The sequence below is a fragment of the Camellia sinensis genome, chromosome 14 (assembly GCF_055761805.1).
Source record: "Camellia sinensis isolate YWXY chromosome 14, ASM5576180v1, whole genome shotgun sequence".
NCBI lineage: Eukaryota > Viridiplantae > Streptophyta > Magnoliopsida > Ericales > Theaceae > Camellia > Camellia sinensis.
In genome coordinates, this window is record NC_138974.1 from 61,931,660 (window position 1) to 61,949,340 (window position 17,681).

General features: G+C 41.8%; 1 protein-coding gene across 2 annotated transcripts in view; it reads right to left on the reverse strand.

The window, feature by feature from the left end:
• F2KP (fructose-2,6-bisphosphatase) overlaps positions 1-17,681 on the reverse strand; it is a 29,391-nt gene that overhangs the window by 1,085 nt on the left and 10,625 nt on the right. For both annotated transcript variants that reach the window (XM_082903912.1, XM_082903913.1), the window contains exons 15-19: positions 16,480-16,527; positions 14,805-14,902; positions 14,207-14,282; positions 593-655; positions 413-504 (exon numbers count right to left, since the gene is read on the reverse strand). In XM_082903912.1, coding sequence (XP_082760038.1) covers positions 413-504; positions 593-655; positions 14,207-14,282; positions 14,805-14,902; positions 16,480-16,527 — 377 coding nt within the window. The remainder of the gene's footprint in view (positions 1-412; positions 505-592; positions 656-14,206; positions 14,283-14,804; positions 14,903-16,479; positions 16,528-17,681) is intronic.

The window sequence follows — 17,681 nt, forward strand, 5'->3', positions numbered from 1 at the left end:
ATAGAGGTTCTAAGCTCAAAGATGTCCATTTATGTGGGTCACAGGACTAGTGGCCTGTATCCCAGCAGGGATACTGAGAGACAACCCTGACCCAGCAACCACAACTGAGTGGCCCCTTTGATTCGGCCAAGGCTCTTCTTTTTCATTTTGTCATTATTGAACTCCCCTGACATGAGTATCAAAAAAGAAAATAAATCAAGACTTGATGACTTGCTGCTTCTTTTAGATGGTCCCTTCATTTCTGCCAAGCATTACAATTTACAGCTTCCAAGTTGTGTGAATAAATGATGACTGCCCCGGGGGAATAAAGATGTAGCCATTATTATTATTTTTCTCATCTTTAGAAAACTCACCTAAGAGAAGAAGAAGAAGAAGAAGAAGAAAATCCATTACATAAAGAATTGCAACATACTCATATTCCTCAGGCATATTCTTCTTTATTTCTTCATATGTCATTCCATCACACACTCCAGCATTTATCTCTTCAAGTGCACGCCATTGTATCTGCAAAATCAAAGCATTGAACAGGCTCTTAGATACAAACAAACTCCTTTTGGTGGGGGGGGGGGGGGGTTGTGGTTCTGGCACCGACCTTTGGAAATCCAACGATTGAACCAGCTGTCAAAATTGTTCTCTGCAATGTGCTAGTCCATATCTAGGCCATATGCAAAAGCACACCAAATGGCTATAAGAATTTCTGGAAGCAAGCTTGTACAGAAATTTAAGGCATTTATATTCATCATTAACATAGCATTTGTGTACTCTAGTATGGTAACTGAGGCATACATTCCTCTCCTAAGAACAAAACTAAGCATTTGCTTCCAGAAAGGATGTCTAAATGCTATTCCAATGCAAAAAATTTCTAAATGGATCCAACTCCAATCCAACTGCTAGCTGTGGCATTTTCATGCTTGATTTTTATTTTTTATTTGGTACAGAGGAAAAGAACAGCAAAAAACAAAACTAAGCAGGCCTACCGTACGGTCTGCTTAACAGCAAAACACAAAACTAAGCTGGCCTACTGTACAGTCTGCAAAAAGCAGAGCACTAATTCCTGGGGGGATCTACTAGGCCTACAATGCATAAACTTTTCGGTTTAATGGCTGCAACATGGTAATGCTGTTCTCCTCCTTTATTGGTGAAGTTGTAGAATATAATTTTTCTACGTAGTTCAGAGTCATAGATTCATCCCTAGTGTATAAAAGGCAAGACAAAATCATCTAAAGGAAAGGCTTCCTAGCCACCAAAATGTGGTGGAACTGAACTAAATTGCCATCACAGCATGTCATCTTTATGATGCAGTCCACAAGCAGGCCCCAAGATGGGGAAATGAATGGCTAACAACCACAGCCTTAGGCAATTGTGGGGTGGTGAAATTTAATGTACACTAAACCTAACCCACTAACCTAACCCACCACATCCACTCCACTAAACCTAACACACTTACCATCTCCACTACCACCCACCACCTCCACTACCATCCACTACCACCACTCACCTACCTCACACCTCTCCTATATAATAGCTTGTAATATACAAAATCTATACACAACAATCAATAATAATACATCAGTTTTTTTACATGGTATCAGAGCAAGGTTAAGACCTTAGTATTTCTCGCTTCACCGGCGGGCGGCAACCTCGCCTTGACCGCCCGCCGGACCTCAACCTATTCCGCTGTCATCTCTATCACACCCATAGAAGCCATAGCAGCAAGCAAATTCCTCTTCTCCATCATCTTCCACATCAGTCTTCAAAACCCATATCGACCCTGCAATCCAAATATAGCGGAAAAGCTCTGGATTACATATATAGAGAGATAAAGAGTAGAGAGAGAATCGATCGGGGGTAAAACCCAGAAGTTCAAGTTGTAGACATGCATCCTCTGACAAACTTGCAACACAACCACAAAGGTGACGACCCAGCAACACAACCACTCGCCGCCGACAAACTTGCCACTCGGTCCACTCGTCTCCACCACTCGGTCCGGGTCAATGTACGCCGACTCGGCGTCCTCCGCCTCTCCTCCGCCGGAGCATCCCCTCTCCTCTCCGCCGCCGCCGCTCATTATGGCTTGCTGAAGCCGCTCCTACAGCGCCACAGCCGTGGCCTCCTGCGCCCTCGCCCGAGCCTGCCATGCCTGCGCCTCCGCGCTCAGCTGTGCCGCCCAGTCCACCACCGACGGCGGACTGTCGTTCATATCGCTGGCGGAGTGTTGAGGTTTGTTTCCGCTGGTGTTTCAGCTGGATAATTATCGGAGGGGACTGGAGATAAAGAATATATTTGTATATATGTAAAATGGAGGGTTGACAAGGGGTGACACTCAATCTGTTGCTTGATTCTAGAATAAAAAAAAAAAAAAAAAAAGAAAACCCATACCACTTTTTCTTTTTCTTCTGAAGCCACTAAACCAATCTTTCCTTTTTTTTCTTTTCTCTCACTTTACTTTTTCCACTTTCAAACCGACATTCTTTTTTTTTAATATTTCAGCCTTTTCCCTTCCCCATTTCCACCCACGTTTCCCTTACTTTACAACCAAACCTCTTTCTTTTGTCAGACTCCACATCCCCCACTCCCCTTTCTTTTCCTTTTTTTTTTTATCTTTGTTTTCCTCCATCTTTTACCAAGCCACCGAAAGTTTGCCCCCATCATGCTTTTCTTTTATTTTATTCCCCCATTCCTACCATTTTTTATTATTCTTCTTTTTATTATTCTTATTATTCTTCTACAAAATCAACACCGACAGTACACTTTCTCTTCTTTTTTTATTATTTACTATTTCAATCCACTACCTTTTTGTCTATTTTTTTTTATTTTTTTTTATTTTTTTTATATCCCATTTATTCGCTCTCCGATTCCCACGCCTTCTGATATTTCTATTCTTTCTTTTATTTCCTTTTCCACCAAACAAAAAAAAAAAAAAAAAAAAAAAAAAACAAAACAAAACAAAACATAAAAAAAAAAAAAACAACACCACAAAGGAAGAAGACGACCTTATTTTATTCATGTCGGGGCTCACCCCGATCACCATTTTACACCAAAAAAAAAAAAAAAAAACAACAACATTCAACAACACACATCCACAGGCGGGATTTTTCTACTCTGCCGCCGGTCTCTTCTTCTTGCCTCCATCCTGGGCGGCCCTTGACGGTGTTGCCTCCGTGCTTCCTAGACCACCAAGCAAGTTGCCTCCTCCCTGCTCCTCCACTGCAGCATATGGCGGCCCTCCAAATCGGAACATCACGGTGGCCTTCCGCTTCAGCTCCTTATTTTCTGCTTTCAACACACTTATCTCTGCTCGCGCATCCTTATACATGCGTTGGAGCAGCGCCAGTTGGCCGTTCAAATGCTGCACCTCATTTGTTCTACTCTGCAGCCGGTTCGACAAATTTGTAACCGCAGTCATGGTTTCCACACATGACTTCAGTGTATATTGATTGGCTTCAACATCTGACTGCCCTGCCATTCTTTGCTCCACAGCCCGCATCGGAAAGTTCAACGGAGCAAACTCCGGGGCGCTTGGTTGAGTTTCCAGTGCCACCGCACCAGTTCTCTCTCTCGTTGACTCGTTGAGGTCGGGAAAGAGGGTGAGCAGCCCGCGGGAAGACGATGAAGCCATTTTCTAGGCACCAGAGTGTTACACAGTATCTCTCTCCGAACTCTCTCTCAGAAAACAGAGTGTTACAGAATCTCTCTCCAAAATCTCTCTCAGAATTTCTCTCGCAGGTTTTTTGCCTCAGCCTCAGCCCCTGTCTTATAGCCGAGGCAGCCACGCGCATCGCGCGCCTCTTCCCACCAGCCGACAACACGGGCGCGCAAGCCAAGGCGCCCACGTGCCTCGCCATCATGTCCGGCACGTCTTTTGATGAATTGGGCACGCCTTTTGATGGCACGCCTTTTGACAAAATTAGGCACACCTTTTGAGGGTGCAACTTTTTCATCGGTCCGACATGACCCCATAAACTGTCCCGACATTGATTCCGGTCAGCTGCTACATCGGTCCGACATGACCCCGTAAACTGTCTTCTACAACGGTCCGACATGACCCCGTAAACTGTTCTTCTACAACGGTCCGACATGACCCCGTAAACTGTCCTGCTACAACGGTCCAACATGACCCCATAAACTGTCTTCTACAACGGTCTGACACGACCACACAGTGTCTGCTACATCGGTCCGACATGACCCCGTAAACTGTCTGCTACAACGGTCCGACACGACCATACCGTGTCTCCTATCCTGTTTTGTTTTTTATTTATCAGTTTACTTTTCTGTTTTGTTACTCTCTTCAAACTCAAGTTGGTTAATTCCTATCCTCCTTGAGTTTGAGGGGGGCTGTTAATGTACACTAAACCTAACCCACTAACCTAACCCACTACATCCACTCCACTAAACCTAACACACTTACCATCTCCACTACCACCCACCACCTCCACTACCATCCACTACCACCACTCACCTACCTCACACCTCTCCTATATAATAGCTTGTAATATACAAAATCTATACACAACAATCAATAATAATACATCAGTTTTTTTACAGAATGGCTAACCACAGCCTTAGGCATTAGCATGATCTGATTATACAGCGAAGGCCACATGATGACCCAAACAACCTGCAAAGACTGATGCTAGAAGGATGGCCAAAGAAAGACCGGTGTGTTTTATCTGGTTCTTACTTCGTGGTAGTATCTAGGCTTGTTAAAATTCACCTACTACCACTACCACCTACTACACACTCACCTACTTCACCTACTCTCCACCTACTCCTCACCTACTCCATACCTACTACACACTCACCTATTCTCTTCCCACATCCTCTCTTCTATATATAGGAATCATTGTAATATATCAACACATCATTCAATAATACATCAATTTTTAACATGGTATCAGAGTAGGTTTAGAACCTAATATTTTCGCTTCCCCGGCGGGCGGCAACCTCACCTTAGCTGCCCGCCGGACCCCAACCTCACCGCACTGAAATAATCGATCAACATATCTCTTGCTGAGTCACTGTGGCCCACGTCTTCAAAATCATCTGTTGCATCTTTCCCAGTTGCTGTTAGCAAGACTTCATCACCTCCAGGATGATCATCCAAGAATGATGTTACATCATACACCTTTCCAGAGATGATAATCCAGCAATCCTGTTTGTGCTTGTGATTTGCAACCTCCTCAAACGAGTGGACTTTCAAATTTGAACTCATATCTTCCTCTCCTACAACCAGTTTTCCGGCGAGTTTCCGGACTCCGGCACATCTCCGTCAACGACATCGCCATCCGAGGCTTCAACCCGACGTTCCTCTCCCTGATATCAAGACGACGATGAGAAATCGTCTCCATCTACGTCGCCGTTGAAGTCAAAGGTTTACCGGCTCTTCGGAAGAGAGAAGCCTCTCCATAAGGTCCTCGGCAGCGGAAAACCTGGTGATGTGTTTCTGTGGAGGAACAAGAAGATATCCGCTGGAGCCCTGGGTGTGGCCACCGCTATCTGGGTTCTGTTTGAGTTGCTTGAATACCATTTGCTCACTTTAGTTTGCCATGCCTTGATACTAGCGCTGGCTGTATTGTTCTTGTGGTCTAATGCTAGCACCTTCATCAACAAGTCAACTCCCCATATTCCTGAAGTTCACATTCCTAAGGAGCCAGTTCTGGAGTTTGCCTCTGCCCTCAGGATTGAAATCAATCAGGCTTTTGCAGTTCTAAGGGAAATTGTTGCGGGAAAAGACCTCAAAATGTTTCTATCTGTGTTCCACCAAACACACCACAACAAAGCTTCCAATGTTATTATAAAATATTATCCCCATCCCTCTTTTTTTATTTTTTTTCTGCAGCCACTTCCCCTTTTGCACCCACGTTTCCCCTTACTTTACAACCCATGTGCACCTTTGTGACATCCCTGTAGGTCCAGGAGCTATTCCACATACCAACCCATGTGCACTTTTTTTTTTTTTGTTTTGTTTTCTTTTATTCTACGTTTTTGACCACCTCATTTCTCACGCGTCCTCTCCTCTCACTCACTTTTCTTTTTTTAATCACACCCATTCACCGCCTAACTTTTATTTTTTATTATACAAATTACTTGGTGCTCTCTTTTTCTTCATTATTCTATCTTCATCATCACCCTGCTTATCATTTCATCCCCCTCTCCATATTTTTTTATTATTCGATTCCCTTACTTTTCAAAAAAAAATAAATAAATAAAAACAAAAAAATAAATAAATAAATAAATAAAAAACACAACAACGGCTTTGTTTTCTTTTCTGCAGACGGCCACACACCGACATCCCTTCTCTACTCTGCCTCCGGTCTTTTCTTCTTACCTCCGTCCTGGGCGGCCCTTGCCGGTGTTGCCTCCGTGTTTCCCACTCCACTGGGCATGATCACTACTCCCTGCTCCTCCACTGCAGCATATGGCGGACCTCCAAAACGGAACATCACGGTGGCCTTCCGCTTCAGCTCCTTATTTTCCGCCTTTAGCACACTTATCTCTACTCGCGCATCCTTATACATGCGTTGGAGCAGAGCCAGCTGGGAGTTTAACTGCTGCACCTCATTTGCCCTACTCTGCAGCCGGTTCGACAAGTTTGTAACCGCAGTCATGGTTTCCACACATGACTTCAATGTATACTGATTGGCTTCCACATCCGACTGCACTGCCATTCTTTGCTCCACAGACCGCATCGGAAAGTTCAACGGAGCAAAATCAGAGGTGGTTGGTTGAGGTTCACGGGCCACCGCACCAGTTATCTCTCTTGTTGACTCGTTGAGGTCTGGAAAGAGAGTGAGCAGACTATGGGACGAAAAGGCCATTTTCTGGGCAACCGAGTGTTACCGAGTGTTTCAAGATTTGCAGCTCTTAGAGACAATTTCTCAAAAAAAACGAATATCTTTCTAAGCAAAACGAAGAATTTTTCAGAGGTTTCTCTCAGTTTTTTCTGTCTCAGCTTCAGCCTCAGCCTCAGCCTCAGCCTCCGTCTTGGTTAAATAGCCGAGGCAGCCACGCGTATCGCGCGCCACTTGACGCCAGACGACAAACGAGCGCGCCAGCCAAGGCACTCACGTGCTTCGCCATCATATCTGGCACGCCTTTTAATGGATTGGGCACGCCTTTTGATGGCACGCCTTTTTTGACAGATTGGGCACACCTTTTGAGGGTGCGACTTTTTAAGGGTCCGACAAGACTCTGTAAACTGTCCCGACATTGATTTCGGTTAGCTCCTTCATGGGTCCGACAAGACTCTGTAAACTGTCCCGACATTGATTCCGGTTAGTTTCTACAAGGGTCCAGCAAGACTCCGTAAACTGTCACAACAACTGTCACAACATTGTCTGCTACAACGGTCCGACATGACCCCATAAACTGTCTTCTACATCGGTCTGACACCGCCATCCGGTGTCCTCTACACCGTTATGACACCACCATACAGTGTCCTCTACAACGTTATGACACCCCCATACAGTGTCCTCTACAACGTTATGACACCACCATACAGTGTCCTCTACAACGTTATGACACCACCATCCAGTGTCTTGACCAATGGTCTGACACGACCATACAGTGTCTCCTATCCTCTTTTATTTTTATGTATTTTCTTGTTTTGTTACTCTCTCCAAACTCAAGTTGGTTAGTTCCTATCCCCCTTGAGTTTGCGGGGGCTGTTAAAATTCACCTACTACCACTACCACCTACTACACACTCACCTACTTCACCTACTCTCCACCTACTCCTCACCTACTCCATACCTACTACACACTCACCTATTCTCTTCCCACATCCTCTCTTCTATATATAGGAATCATTGTAATATATCAACACATCATTCAATAATACATCAATTTTTAACAAGGCTTTTTTTACTGGAGGGACTGAAGCCCAAGTTGCATCATGCCTCAGCCCCCATGATAATAAAAGAGAGATTTCACTGTCATAATTTTTCAAGAATTATACCAATCAGGATCAGGGTGATTGAATCAAGCTAATGATCAGCAATCCACCTTTTTTTTATACTAGCCTCCTCGTTGGGGAGAAAAGTTACAGAATCAACAGAATATCCCATAAGTTATCATCATCACAACAAATAGAGAGCATAAAGACAGGTTTCCTTGGAAAGGAAAAGAAAAGTTGGTGGATGTTTTGCGTTTGAGCAAAGATTGACAGAACACAAAGAATCAATCTTACACAAGTACTGGCAGTAAATAGAACATGTATGTGGGTGATAGAGATTAGAGGCGATCGGTCGTTGACCTCTGGGAAGATGGTAGGCACTTCAATGACTTAAGATCACTGGAGGTGGAGGAGTAGAAGACCAAGGCAAGCTTAGAGAGAGAAGAGGTGGCAGTGAGAGACCTTGAACACTTAATGTATGTTATGTGATTCTTGTTGCTCTTGCTGTGTGTTTTGGGCTGCACTTATGATGCCGTTATATAGACTCCAGGAGTATTGGAGCCCAAGCAACCTCAAGACAGGTGGCAAGTTCTCCTTGTTAACAGATGACAAAACTTGTGTCTATTGATTAATCAAAAGATGTACAAATATATAAGCAATAGAATGAAACCCTAATAACCTAAAGTACTAAACTATCCTTAATGAATAATATAAATTACATAATTCACACCCCCCCTCAAACTGAGGATACGAGCGCAGAAAGCATCGAAAGTTTACCAAGAAGAAAATGAAAACGAGCAACAGTATGAATCTTCGTAAAAAAATCGGCCAACTGAAGAGATGAGGGAACAAAAGGGAGAGTAATAGTGCCAGCCTGAAGATGCTGTCTGACAAAGTGACAATCTATTTCAACATGCTTGGTCCGCTCATGAAAGACGGAATTATGGGCAATCTGGACAGCACTCTGATTATCACAATACAACGGAGTCGGATCAGAAAGAGAGACACCCATATCAAAAAGAAGCCAGTGAAGCCAAACGATCTCGGAAGTAGCATGAGCCATGGCACGATACTCAGCCTCAGCAGTGGAACGAGCAACGACAGACTGTTTCTTACTCTTCCAGGATATGAGGGAATCGCCAAGGAAAACACAAAGACCAGAAGTGGATTTGCGATCAGAGATGTCACCTGCCCAATCAGCGTCAGCATAGGCATGGAGAGTCAAGTCCGAAGAGGCAGATAACAGTAAACATTGCAACAAAGTGCCACGAAGGTAGCGCAAAGTACGAAGTAAGGCAGCCCAGTGTGTGGAATGAGGAGCAGAAACAAACTGACTGAGAATGTGCACAGCATAGGAGATATCCGGACGAGTAACGGTGAGATAAACAAGGCACCCAACCAACTCGCGATACAAAGTGGGATCCTCAAGAGGAACGCCATCAGAAGCAGAAAACTTAGCATGCAACTCAAGAGGAGTGTCAACAATTTTCTCATCAGTGAGATTGGCACGAGAAAGAATATCACGGGCATATTTAGTTTGAGAGAGAAGATACCCAGTAGGAGAAGTAGCAACCTCAATACCAAGAAAATACCGAAGAAACCCCAAATCCTTCATCTAGAACTCCTGAAACAACTGATGCTTAACCTCCTCAATAGTACTATAATCAGAGCCAGTGATGATCATATCATCCACATATAAGAGAAGGAGAACAAGCCCAACAGAAGTGTGCCGAACAAAGAGAGCACAATCATGATGACTAGGGTGAAAACCAAGCTGAAGGGCAACAGAGTGAAATCGCTCATACCAAGCACGAGGAGACTGCTTGAGACCATATAGAGCACGGCGAAGACAACAAACAACACCAGGAGGGTGAGAGAGACCCGGTGGAGGGCGCATATACACTTCTTCAGCAAGATGCCCATTCAGAAAAGCATTTTTGACATCTAGTTGAAACAGGGGTCAATGATGGGCAGCGGCAACAGAGATAAGAGTACGAACAGTAGTCATCTTGACAACGGGGGCAAAAGTCTCATCGTAATCAATCCCATACTCCTGAGAAAAGCCTTGGGCAACTAGACGAGCTTTGTACCGTTCCAAAGACCCATCAGAAAGGGTTTTGACCTTATAGACCCATTTACAGCCTACAACATTCTTATCAGCAGGTAATGGAACCAAATCCCAAGTTTGAGTGTTAGCCAAAGCAGTTAACTCATCATTCATGGCGGCAATCCAATTAGGATCATGACAAGCTTCCTTGTAAGACCTGAGCTCAAAATATGTATGAAGACAAGAAAGAAAAGACTGATAGGAAAGGGAAAAACATGTATTACCAAAACCATACCAGTTCGGAGGATGACAATCTCGCTTTGGGAAGCGATGTGCAAGAGGAGCGGGATCCAAAAAAACAGCTGGAGGGACAGTAGAGCTAGAGACAGGTGAGCTCGGAAGTGCTTTGCGGCGTTGATAAACAATAAGAGGAGCAGGAGAAGCGGGAGCTGGAGATAAGGTAGCTGGAGAGGTATTAGAAGTGCTAGTAAGAGGCAAAGTAGAGACCTCAAGGTCAGAAACAAACTCATCAGGAGAAACATTAGGAGGAAATGGGTCAACATGAACCAATTCATCCTTAGTAATAGGAATAGGGGTGGAAGGTATAGTGTAGTAGGGTAGTTTTTCTAAAAAAGTGACATGCCTAGACATATATAGCTTTTTGGTGACAGGATCATAGCACCGATAACCTTTCTGATTAATGCCATACCCTAAAAAGACACATAGGACACAACGAGAACTAAGCTTAGAGCGCGCCCGTTTAGGCAAGAGCACAAGGCATACAGAACCAAAAATACGAAGAAGAGAATAATTGTAAGTAACACCAAAAAGACGCTCATACGGAGATGAGCCTGAGAGAAGAGGAGTAGACATCCGATTGAGAAGATATGCAGCAGTGAGCACAGCTTCTCCCCAGAAAACAGAAGGGACAAAAGATGAGAGCAACAAAGAGCGAGCTGTATCAAGGAGATGGCGATGTTTGCGCTCAGCTCGACCATTTTGTGCAGGAGTGTCAGAACACGAAGACTGATGAATAGTTCCATGAATAGCTAAATACTCCTCAAATTCAGACAAGTAATACTCACCCCCCAAATCAGAACGAAGAATTTTAATAGTGGTAGAAAACTGAGTGCGAATCATGGAATGAAAATTAGAATATATTTTGTAAAAATCAGATTTTCGAGTCATTAAATAAACCCAAGTAAACCGACTGTAATCATCCGCAAAAGCTACATAATATTGTGAACCACCCTTGGTAACTACAGAAGAAGGACCCCAAACATCAGTATGGACCAATTGAAAAGGAGAAGATGAAATAGAACTACTTTTATTAAAAGGAAGAGCAGACATTTTAGCCAGTTTACAACCATGACACTCAGAAATATCACTAATGGGAAAATTGCCTAAATGTCCAGACCTAACTAACATCCTCAACCGATCACTCGACAGATGACCTAACCTAGAATGCCAATTATAAAACAAAGAGGACTTATTATTTAAACAAAAAGAAGACAATGCAGTAGAAGACACTTCTAGAGGAACATGTAAGCTGTCCAAGATATATAGTTCTCCAACTCTACGCCCGATCCCAATCTGCCTCTTGGATACCCGGTCCTGTACAACACAATGAGAAGAAGAGAAAACAACATCAAAACCGGAATCAGATAATTGACTAATAGAAATAAGACTGAGGGAGAGGTTAGGCACATAAAATACAGGAGAAAGAGACAAATGGGAACAAGAAATAGAACCAACAGAGTGTACAGGCATAGAAGAACCATTAGCAGTAGCAATAGTGATAGAAGAAGAAGGAGAGACACAATTACTGAGGAGAGATGCAACCGGGGTCATATGATGTGAACAACCAGAATCAAAGATCCACGAAGTATAGATATTACCTGAAGAGGATGAACCAGACAAACCGAACTGAGTGGCAGTCATAGCGGAGGCTTGGGACGAAAGATTTGGATTGGCCACCATGAAAGACTTGAACTGCTCAAACATAGACTGCATATTGGAAGATGGATCATTCTCAAAAACTGGTGCAGAAAAGGCGGCAGATGAGCGAGATCCTGAAAATGTCGGCTTAGCGAATGGTGAACCAGATGAATGACCCTTGGGCTGCAAAAGTTTAGGACATGCATGTTTCCAATGGCCTTTCTGATGACAGAAGCTGCACTCATCCATGGAAACCCGAGGCTTGGGCTTACCAGTAACTTGAAATAAATGAGAAGATGGGGTGGGCAAGAGCGGAGGAGTGGCAAAAACTGACTAGGAAGCAGGAGCACCATGAGCCACCTTAATCCGAGTTTCTTCCGTAATAAGCTCACGGACAGCACCATCCACAGAAGGCAAGGGAGACCGATGAAGAATAGCTCCCCGAAGTGGCTCAAATTGATCACGAAGGGCCATGAGAAATTGAATAAGATGTTGTTTCTCCCGATACTTGATATAACTGTCAAGTAACTGCAAATCGGACGGTTCCATTAAAGCAAGCTGATCCCAATAAGTAGTCATCTCATTGTAGAACTCCTAAATGGACTTATCTTTCTGACTAGCACTGCGAATAAACATCTCAAGTTCATACTGTTTTGCAAAGTTAGACTCAAGGTACATAGTCTTCAAATAGTCCCAAACTTGTTTAGAAGTAGAATACTTAGAAAAATTCATACCAATGGTAGTTTGAACTGAATTCTGAAACCAAGTAAGAATTTGTGCATTTTCCTTATCCCATTTAGCAACATCGGCCACAGTTTCTTGAGATTCCACAGGTCTAATAGTTATACCAATAACATAATTCCACATGCCTTTACCCATTATAAAATTTTTCATCATACGAGACCAATAAGAATAATTGGTACCATCTAATTTAGTAGAAATAGCTTGCAATTTATCATCAGCCATATTGTATACCCAAAATACAGTGCATTCAAAACAAAGTAAAAGGCAGCAGAGAAGAGAGAGAGAGATGCTCGACCTGTGAAGAGTAGCGATGTTTGGTCCTCGTCCTCAACTGAACCAGACAAAGATCGAGACCAGCGATGAAGGCAAATGGACCAGCGATGAAGACAAAGATAGAGACCAGCGATGAAGGACCACAGACCAGAGCGATGAAGGACTACAGATCAGTGAGATACCCAACCTAGGTCTTCGAATGGACCAGAGACCAGTGACGAAGGACCACAGACCAGCGATGACGGCTTCCTAGGGTTTCGATTGAACCAGAACCAACTGCTTCGGTGATGACCTACGAATGCGACAGATCATCGAAGCCTTGCAACGAAGCCTTGCGAAGAGGAAGTAAGAGCTGCGACAACAACCTTGCGAAGAACGACTGCGACAGGTATGCTAATGTTTGAAACTTAGCTCTGATACCATGTTAACAGATGACAAAACTTGTGTCTATTGATTAATCAAAAGAAGTACAAACATATAAGCAATAGAATGAAACCCTAATAACCTAAAGTACTAAACTATACTTAATGAATAATATAAACTACATAATTCACACTCCTCAGCTCGACAGGAGGGTGATATCAGCCCTACTAGTTGTGTCCTATGATTCAGGTCCTCGGGGAGGTTGTATCATAGGAACTGCAGGGGTAGGTGTGATATCTTTTGAGGCGTATCATATGTGCATCAGATATAAGTGTAAGGTCAACGTCTCTTTCTCTAAGCCAGGTCAAAGGGAGAGCTATCACTGCAGAGAGATAGCTACACGACCTTGACGATCCCGAGGTCTTAGCCTCCAATCCACAATCCTCCAATGATCCCAAGCGGGAGTGCCTAGGTCCTGCTCCCAACCTAGGCAGCCAAGAGGGTGAATGCATGGGTGAGCCAAGGGCTCACCTCAGTAGCCAAGTAAACATAGGTGAGCCAAACATATGTGAGCCAAGAGTCTGGCTATGTTGTTATGGAGCTGGGTGAGTGGGTAGACAATACATTTCTTGAGTTATAAAGGGCCGTGAAGAGCTCTAAGTGAGCCAACTCCATGCGGCCTTGTTTCATTCTTGGTGGTGTGCATGCCCTCGCTTAGGCTAGGCATACAATCTCGACTCATCGTGGTGCCTCAGGGGTCTGCCACGTGAATGCGGAATGGTGATGACATACTCATCGTGGTGCCTCAAGGGTCTGCCACGTGGATGTGTAGTGGTGCTGACGTGATGCCCGTTGGGCTCGCCACGTGCCAAGTATAGTATAGATACCCACAATATAAATATCAAATTCGCACATCATAAATAAATCAAGTGTGTTGGCAAAGCTTACAGAAGCAGCCCGCTCATTTTTCAGTCTCTTTTCCACGAAGTTAGCAAGTTTCTTTGCATAAATCTCTCCAGTATCACTGTTCAAAGAAGTTATCAAATCAACCGACTTTCATCAAAGAAGAGGAGTTCATTTTGAACTTTGAAGTCACAAATTAAGTGAACGAGTAAAGTAAATATTGAACTTAGAAGTAGCAAATTAAATCAACAGAATGATCAAAGAACATATTTTAGCACAACATAACCAAGCCTATGTCTAGAAAATAATCTTGGCCAAATGTTAAGCAGCAGACAGATATGGTATATAGACAACTAACAGCACATTAAGGATGGATATACTTGATAATAACTTTACTACAATTGAAAAGGGATGGTATTACAAAAATAAAAGTAATTTTATTGGGAAAACGGATTAAAGCAGCATGACCAAGTACTCACCCAAATTGGTAAGCCAAGAGCAAGAAGACTACAATTCTAGTTGTCCCAGAAAAAGCAGAAATATTTTAGAGGCAAATAATACATTTCAGGGGAGAAAATGTAGCAATTTTGATCAGGAACATTCAGAATTTTTCAAAAATGGTCGACGAAATAAAATAGCAAACCTCAAACCAGAGTCACTCCCAATCCTGCCTCTAACATTATCTCGACTTTCTCCATGCCTTGTAAGTAAGATTGGACGGGGTGTGAGATGCGTATTCACCTGCAAGACATTTATGAAAATTCATGTTCCAGGTTAAATTTTTACACTACAGTTACAACAGATCAATTATCCGAAAACTGGAAAGATATCTTCATTACTTGAACAGCCATCATCATGATATAGTGATTAGTGACCAAAGTGTCTGTGCCGAATAAGAACCTTAAAATTAGTAAATATGTATCTCCCGAACTTTGTAAGCATAACATCGATTATCAAATTTTCTAGTTGTATCATTCATAGAATGCCTTTGCATGCACAATTATCACAAATAGTATTTTAACCATGAGCATTTTAAACATGATTTTCTATACTAGTTTCCTATAGAGAAGTTATCTTAGACATATCAATATATGATAGTCCAGGTAGACACTTACTAAGTTCCACTAATATAGCAATGTTCTGCAAGTGATCATTTCTTACACTACTAGTCAACAATTGTAGAATACATGGTCGCTAATAGGATGAAGATTCCTTCTATATTACCCAAGGATCAAAATTTCATTTAGGAGTGATGTTTCTGTGAGCATGGAAATGAAAACATTTTGGAAATGTTTCATAAACGTAAGCGGAGTTACAAAATAATTTGGAGAAGTATGGATATGTATGGAAACAAACACTAAAACAAATTGAGGTCTAAACATCTCTTTACATAAAGGGCATCTGGAAGTAAACACAATCTGAACAAAAAAAATGTTAAATTAATGTCAAAGTGAGGATTTAAAAGTGCATAAGATTCCAACCAAGTAAGGTTCTACAAAATTATAAAAATTAATATTAATAATAAACAAATGTTAAAAGTTTTCAAAGGCGTAGGAGGTCGTTGGGAAAACAAGGTAAACAGTTTTCTTTTTTCTTTTTTTAGCAAGACTAAGGTTCAATTCAATAAAGATCCATGAATATTAGAGAGTCATAAAAAAGTCCAAAAGGGCTAATAAGGGAAGGGGATTTGCCATCGTAAGAGAAAACAAAAGATTCGCAAGATACTAGCAATAAAAGAGATGAGAAGAAGAAAAAAAAAGTACTTATAGTAACAAAGAGAAAAATAAGTTACTTAAACAAGCATGTTTTATTTTCTCTCTCTCTCTCTCTCCCCTTTCTTCTCTTTACTTTCTCATATTAATCTTTTCTATTACTGAAAAAAGGAAAATAGAAATGAGCATTAGGTGCCAAAATAACTCATTATTTTGGCATGTTTTGTTGTGTTTCAGTGAGTTTTGGTGCGTTTAAGTGGAAAGATTGAAATTATGGTATTCCACTAAAGTTTTGTGTTAATTTTCTAGAAAAAGATAAATGTTTTGGCTGTTCACAAACAAAATTTTGTTTCTTGATATTTACCCAAATAACTTAAGGCCAACAAGCTTGGTACAGCACAAGAAATAAACAGGAAACTTTGTCCAATCATTATGGTAGCAGGACTTCTAATATTTTCTTATCACACTTGCCTACTAGGAAAAAAATAAAATAAAATAAAGAAAGGCAATGCCAAAGAATTAACAAGAGGAAACAAGTTATACTAAACCCAAAAGCCTTATCCCAACCAAAGTAAATAATATATAATAAAACAGAGGATAACATACCAAGAAAAAGACAATTCTTCCAGGAAGATAGCCACTGATATTGTTTACCTGAAGAAAAAGGGACCATAAAAAATAAAGAAGGATCAAACCTCACTTTATAAACCTATAGATGGTGTCTAAATTTGGAGCTATAACGAGATATAGAAACATCTACGAAAATGTTTTAGCAAAGAACAAAATTGTGTGAAATTGAAGTATTTCATTGAATTTACATAAAAATCCACGCAAAAAAGGCCACTTTTCTCTACCCAAATATACCCAAGTGCACCATCCAACATGTGCCAAGAGAAGCTAATCAAAGTGCTGATGCATTGGCCAACATCGGTGTAAACCCGTAATCTTTCTTGATGATCCACCTTGCAATGTAACTTCCATACTAGTAGCAGACAGGATCTCTACAAGTATGAGGAGGGGCTAAGTATATCCCCTCTTTGTTTTGTAAAACTGAATTTTATCTTCTATCTTAACTTTCATACTAGTAGCCGACATTATTGTGTATTTCCCCTTCCGAACACACATTAATGTGGGCATTGTTTATCTTAACTTTCATTTGAATCAAAATATATATATATATTACCATACAAAATAGAAGATGTAAGAGAAACGTCCATATTGTAATTTTCAGATGACGTCATATTTCCCAGCCTGGAAGCATTAAATCTTGATGGAAACTGGAAGCATTGGCTACCAGGATCATCAAATTGCATGGTGAATATATGCAAAGAAACCAAAAAAGTTTCCTCATTTCTGTCTATTATCTTAAGCCAATCAAATTGAATTTCAGATGACCAGGAGAAGATATAGAGAATGTTCAAGTAATTCATTCCTGGTAATTAATTGTGGCATACAAAAGATTTTCACTTTCAGCATTGTTTTAAAGAAACCTTTACCGGGAGAAACAAAAATTACCTCTTGCTTCTCAATTTTTGATTAATGTGATGAAATTGTGGCATTGTGGAGGTAAACACAAATCAACCTGTAAAATAAATTGATGTATATTATTGATTGATGTATGTTGTTTATTACAAATGGTGAGGAGCTCCTTATATAGGAGATGTAGTGGAGTAGGTGGTAGTAGGTGGTAGTGGTAGGTGTGTAGTAGGTGGTAGTAGGTGGTGGTAGGTGTAGTAGGTGGAGTAGGTGATGGTAGGTTTTAACAGCCCCCTGCAAACTCAAGGGGGATAGGAACTAACCAACTTAAG